Here is a 5,526-nt window from a genome sequence, read left to right on the forward strand (position 1 = left end):
TGTATAAATGATAGGTTTCTGAGACCCATCCTAAACTTGAATGGGCCAGCAGGGGACTTAGCCCATGGCTAGTTCCGCTCCTGATAAAAAGCATGTTCAATGCATTGTTGCAGCCTTCATTATCAATGCTCAAGTATCAGATCCTTCCTACCATCAAGAAAACATAATACTATTTATTGACAATTATACACCTTTTAAGCTTTTATAGCCAGCTATGAATCCTGATCCATCTATGCATGTACATGGTAGAAAGCTACTTTACAGTTGTTAGAACCATATAGATACAAAGTCTCACTAGAAAAATATGTTTATATCTGTTGTGTGTCATGAACCACATTGGTTACACTAGCCAAAACTTGTAACGGATGCGTCAGCTAAAACCTGTAACGGATATACAGGTGGTTATGGACTGCTTAAATATTACGTGAATACTCTTGCCAGGAAGACCCTCTAACATGGGAGTTTCAATATACTAAAAAATATACACATATCTGTGATATTTCTATTTGGTTTCATATTTCACAAGATAATTATGCTCACACCACTGTATATTGGGGTGCATCTTTCTTCTGATTTTTGAAAAACCTGCAAGCTAAGGGACCAGTCTGGAAAACCCCGGTGCCAGCTTGCCATCCAGCGGTTCCTTCCTCGAGCGCGGCTGGCAAATACCCCGACCCCCCATCCCCTCTAATTCCTTCCCACTAGAACCCAAACCGAAACGCCCAAACCCCTGTGCTCTCCAGGCCACAGCAATGGCCTCCCCCTCCGGTTCCGGCAACGAGCGGTCGTGGCCTCCGACTGAGGCGCGCCGCATCGTGGTCACCCACCGCCTCCCCCTCCGCGCGGAGCCCAACCCCGACGCGCCGCACGGCTTCGATTTCTCCATCGACCCCGACGCGCTCCCGCTCCAGCTGTCCCGCGGCCTCCCCTCCCCCGTGGTCTTCGTCGGCACGCTCCCCTCTGCCGCCGCGTCGATCCCCGCGTCCGAGGATATCGCGGCCGACCTCCTCGCGCGCTTCTCCTGCAGCCCGGTGTTCATCGCCGCCGGCCTCCACAAAGACTTCTACGACGGGTTCTGCAAGCACTACCTGTGGCCGATGGTCCACTACCTCCTCCCGCTCACGCCCTCCTCCCGCCGCGGCGGCCTCAGCTTCAGCGCAGAGCTCTACCGCGCCTACCTCACCGCCAACACGCAGTTCGCTGACCGCATATTCGAGCTCCTCAGCCCCGACGAGGACCTGGTCTTCATCCACGACTACCATCTCTGGGCGCTCCCCACCATCCTCCGTCACAAGTCGCCGCGCGCCCGCATAGGCTTCTTCCTCCACTCGCCCTTCCCCACCTCGGAGCTCTTCCGCGCCATCCCCGTCCGCGAGGACCTCCTCCGCGCCCTCCTCAACGCCGACGTCGTGGGCTTCCACACCTACGACTACGCCCGTCACTTCCTCTCCTCCTGTTCCAGGCTCCTCGGCCTCTCCAACCACTCCCGCCGCGGCTACATCGGCATCGACTACTTCGGCCGAAAGGTTGTCGTGAAGATCCTCTCCGTGGGCGTCGACATGGGCCAACTCCGCGGAGTCTTGTCGTCGCCGGAGACAGCCGCGAAGGCCAAGGAGATCGCTACGAAGTACGCGGGCCGTCAGCTGTTGCTCGGCGTGGACGATGTTGATATGTTTAAAGGGGTTGGTCTCAAGCTCTCGGCTATGGAGAAACTACTGGAGTCGCGGACGGAGCTGCGCGGCCAGGTGGTGCTCGTGCAGATCAACAACCCGGCGCGGAGCCTTGGCGGCGACATCGATACGGTCCGCGCGGAGGTGCTGGCTACGCGGGACCGGATCAACACCCGCTTCGGCTTGCCGGGGTATGACCCGATTGTGATGATCGATGACCCCTTGCCGATGCACGAGAAGTTGGCGTTCTACACTTCGGCGGACATCTGCATCGTCACCGCCGTGCGCGACGGTCTGAACAGGACACCGTACATCTACACAGTGTGCCGGCAGGAGGGTCCGATTGCCAGCGGCGTGTTGGGGGTGCCGAGGGAGAGCGCTATCGTCGTGTCCGAGTTCGTCGGGTGCTCGCCGTCGCTGAGCGGCGCGATTCGGGTCAACCCGTGGAATTTGGACGACGTGGCCGAGGCGATGGGCTCGGCGGTGAGGATGAACGATAAAGAGAGGCAGATGCGGCAAGAGAAGCACTACAGATACGTGATCACGCACGACGTTGCCTACTGGGCGCGGTCGCTCGATGAGGACTTGCAGAGGGCGTGCAGGGACCACACGTCGATGAATATGTTGAGCGTTGGGCTCTCCATGAGCTTCCGCAACGTCGTACTTGGGCCCAACTTCCAGAAGCTCTCACCTGGGCACATCAATCCAGCGTACCTCCGGACTGGCGAGAGGCTCATTTTATTGGACTACGATGGCACAATGATTCCGCAGGGGCTGATCACCAGAGCGCCCAGCCAGGAAGTGATTCGCATTCTGAACGAATTGTGCTCAGACCCAAAGAATACCATCTTTGTTGTCAGCGGCCGGAAGAAGGATGAACTGGCTGATTGGTTTGCGCCATGTGAAAGGCTGGGGATCTCTGCAGAGCATGGCTACTTCACAAGGTAAACACTATTTCTTTCTCTATTCTCTTTGCGTGTTCTTGGTTGGTGAAATTGAATGTGCTGGCTTGGTTAATTGCTTTAGGCATTTGGTTGGTGACAAAGTGGATAAGGTGGCCTTGGGTACGGGGAATTTTTCTGTGTTTGATGCTTGGATCCATGTCACTGTTCAACTGATATAAATGGCATGTCCTACAATTGCATTGCCAGTACTCTAGCATCAGGTCAATATCCTGTTTGGTGTTTGACTAGCTGACTGCTAGAATTGTGTTACTGATGGTATTAAATAACGAGCGCAGTCTGCTCCTGCCATAAACGTTTGAGTATGCAGCCGTTCTTGAAATGAAATAAATCTGATTATAAACAAAGAGGAGTTTCTTTTTCTATTAGGCCAAAAAGGTTGGTAGTGAGTTGATGTTGATTAGCATTGCTCTGTAAAGTAGTATAGTTATTCTAAGTGTCATAAGCCCAAACTTCTATACAGTATTGGTAATATAGTATGACAGGTGCCTCCTCTACGATGACACTTCCATTTTTTTGTATTCTACTAGTATTTCTTTATGATTACGTGCATGTCATTGCGAAGAGTTTAAGGAATAAGATTGGCTGCTTCTTGAAGTAACTCTGTTTTGTTTATCAGGTGGGGCAGGGATTCTCCGTGGGAGTCATCAAAGTTGGCGGTAGACTTTGATTGGAAAAATATTGCAGAGCCCGTAATGGAGCATTACGCTGATGCAACCGACGGCTCATACATCGAGGTTAAAGAAACAGCACTAGTCTGGCACTACGAGGAAGCTGATCCAGATTTTGGATCATGTCAGGCCAAAGAGCTCCAGGACCACCTGCGGAATGTGCTTGCCAAGGAGCCAGTGTCTGTGAAAAGCGGCCATCAGATTGTGGAAGTTAATCCTCAGGTACGGGAAACATCTAATTATGTCACGTGCTGTCTTTTTAGATGGCTACTCCTATGCCACTTCATCATTCGGGAAAAGGGGTCACATCCTATATTGGTCTGCATCCTCCCTGTGGGTAGCTATTCACTTTCGGTTTCACAAGCCAAGACGAAAAGAATAGGTCTCAATTCCACCGGTAGCTGTCATAATCATGCAAGTGTAGCTTTCAGACCAAAAGACATTAGATTAGACCGACTTTAAGAAGCTTTATCCAGATCGTATTCAGCTACCATATCTCTTTAGCATTTGATATGTATTGGTTGATAAAATTTTCGTGGGCCATGCCTGCCTAGATAGCTCCTATTGACTATGTTTACTACTACCAAGTTATCTATATTTACTGACGTGGCCAAGTTATCTTCATGAACCATACATTTATTTGCATTATCACTTAACTACTCTCTATCTCGTGACTTGATATATTCTTGTGCAGGGGGTGGGCAAAGGAGTCTCAGTGCAGAATCTTATTGCAACTATGGGGGCACGTGGAAGCATGCCAGATTTCATCCTATGCGTCGGTGATGACCGGTCTGATGAGGACATGTTTGCGGCTATCACGATTCCCACCAGCGGTTCTGTATTTCCAGAGTCTGCTGAGATCTTTGCTTGCACTGTTGGCAACAAGCCAAGCTTGGCGAAGTACTACCTGGATGACCCCTCCGATGTTCTGAAGATGCTTCAGGGCCTGGTAGACTCGCCGACCGAGCATCCAGTAGCTTCGCAACATCAGGTCTTCGAAGACTCGCTGGAGTAAAAGCAAGAGTGGTCCAGATTTTGAAAGAGCAGTTCATTTTGTCATCATTACTTTTCTTGTAAGTAGGGGAAAGAAATGGTTGGGAGGAAAGGGGCAAAGGCAAAGATCAGTTAACTGAAAGAGAAATGGATCGATCGATAGGTTAAATGACAGCTTCCTGGTTCATGTTGTTAGGGCTTATGGGCTATATGGTCTACTCTCTATTCCTCTGTCTTATTCCTGGTATAGTGAGGTTAGAGAGTAAGGATTTATTTATAGACTCTACTTCTCGGTGTTAGAAGTATTTAACCTATTTTAAAGAAGTATTCAACCTATTTCAAAAAACCATGAGACTTTTGAACTATGTCACTAAACAGATCATATATGCTAGTTATGGAGTCTAAAATATACTAATCACTAGCACATGTGTTATGTGCTATGATTAGATTGTATACGTGAGATTAATTCTAATCTAATAATGTGAGTCAACAGCCTGCAGAGTCAATTTTGCAAAACAAACCTAAAATCCTTAGTCCTATGTTGTTCCAGGTAAAACATGTATGCACATATATAAATTCTAGTAGAGTCAATCTCAACTAATTCTTTTACTGTATTCCAGTATAGTCATCCTTGGCACCTCGAGTATCAATTTCTTGAGCAAAATTCCGCATCAATTATTCCCCGTCATATATATCAATAATATGAATTCCACATTGAGCTGAATAAATGTTGAAGCCACATAAATTCCAAGACATGTTTACCTAGTTAGCGGTTTTTTTATTCAAACTTCAAAAGTTTGCCCCCTATGTTTATTACTCCCTCCGATCCTAAATATAAGTCAATATAGCCTTTTTTCAAAAAAAAAAAAATCTTTGGGCAAACTATCAAATGTGTGCAAATAGTGAATGCCACCTGTCCAATCCCCATTTGAAGGCTGCAGTTGGTTCCACTATCCCACCAGTGGAGGAATCATTTTACTATATTTTATGACCGCATGAGGGTTTTTCTACAAATCAACCCATTCACTAATGGGTCAACCGCCGTCTTCAGATGGAGATAGGACATAAGATATTCATTGTTTGCACTAAAGATTTTCCTTTTTTTTCAAATGCACCAAATATAAGTCTATCACAACTTCAATGCATATTTTCACTTTATTCTTCCATATCTACCCCTACTTAACTACACCATAATCAATACAGTAAACTTGTCATCTATCTTTAACTCTA

General features: G+C 47.9%; 1 protein-coding gene across 1 annotated transcript; it reads left to right on the plus strand.

Moving 5' to 3' along the window:
• Positions 1 to 658: 658 nt before the first annotated feature.
• LOC133899204 (probable alpha,alpha-trehalose-phosphate synthase [UDP-forming] 9) lies at positions 659 to 4,752 on the plus strand. Its single transcript, XM_062340173.1, has 3 exons — positions 659 to 2,614; positions 3,252 to 3,525; positions 3,998 to 4,752. Exons 1-3 carry the CDS (start codon positions 753 to 755, stop codon positions 4,316 to 4,318), a joined length of 2,457 nt encoding a protein of 818 aa, XP_062196157.1. The 5' UTR covers positions 659 to 752; the 3' UTR covers positions 4,319 to 4,752.
• Positions 4,753 to 5,526: the final 774 nt, after the last annotated feature.

Source organism: Phragmites australis, chromosome 18 (assembly GCF_958298935.1).
Source record: "Phragmites australis chromosome 18, lpPhrAust1.1, whole genome shotgun sequence".
NCBI lineage: Eukaryota > Viridiplantae > Streptophyta > Magnoliopsida > Poales > Poaceae > Phragmites > Phragmites australis.

Bases quoted from the DNA above. Each gene is read 5' to 3' on its own strand.
- LOC133899204 (XM_062340173.1), top strand. From the start codon at position 753: ATGGCCTCCCCCTCCGGTTCCGGCAACGAGCGGTCGTGGCCTCCGACT. The intron at 2,615-3,251 runs GTAAACACTATT...TTTGTTTATCAG, and splicing joins GAGCATGGCTACTTCACAAG to GTGGGGCAGGGATTCTCCGT. The intron at 3,526-3,997 runs GTACGGGAAACA...ATTCTTGTGCAG, and splicing joins TTGTGGAAGTTAATCCTCAG to GGGGTGGGCAAAGGAGTCTC.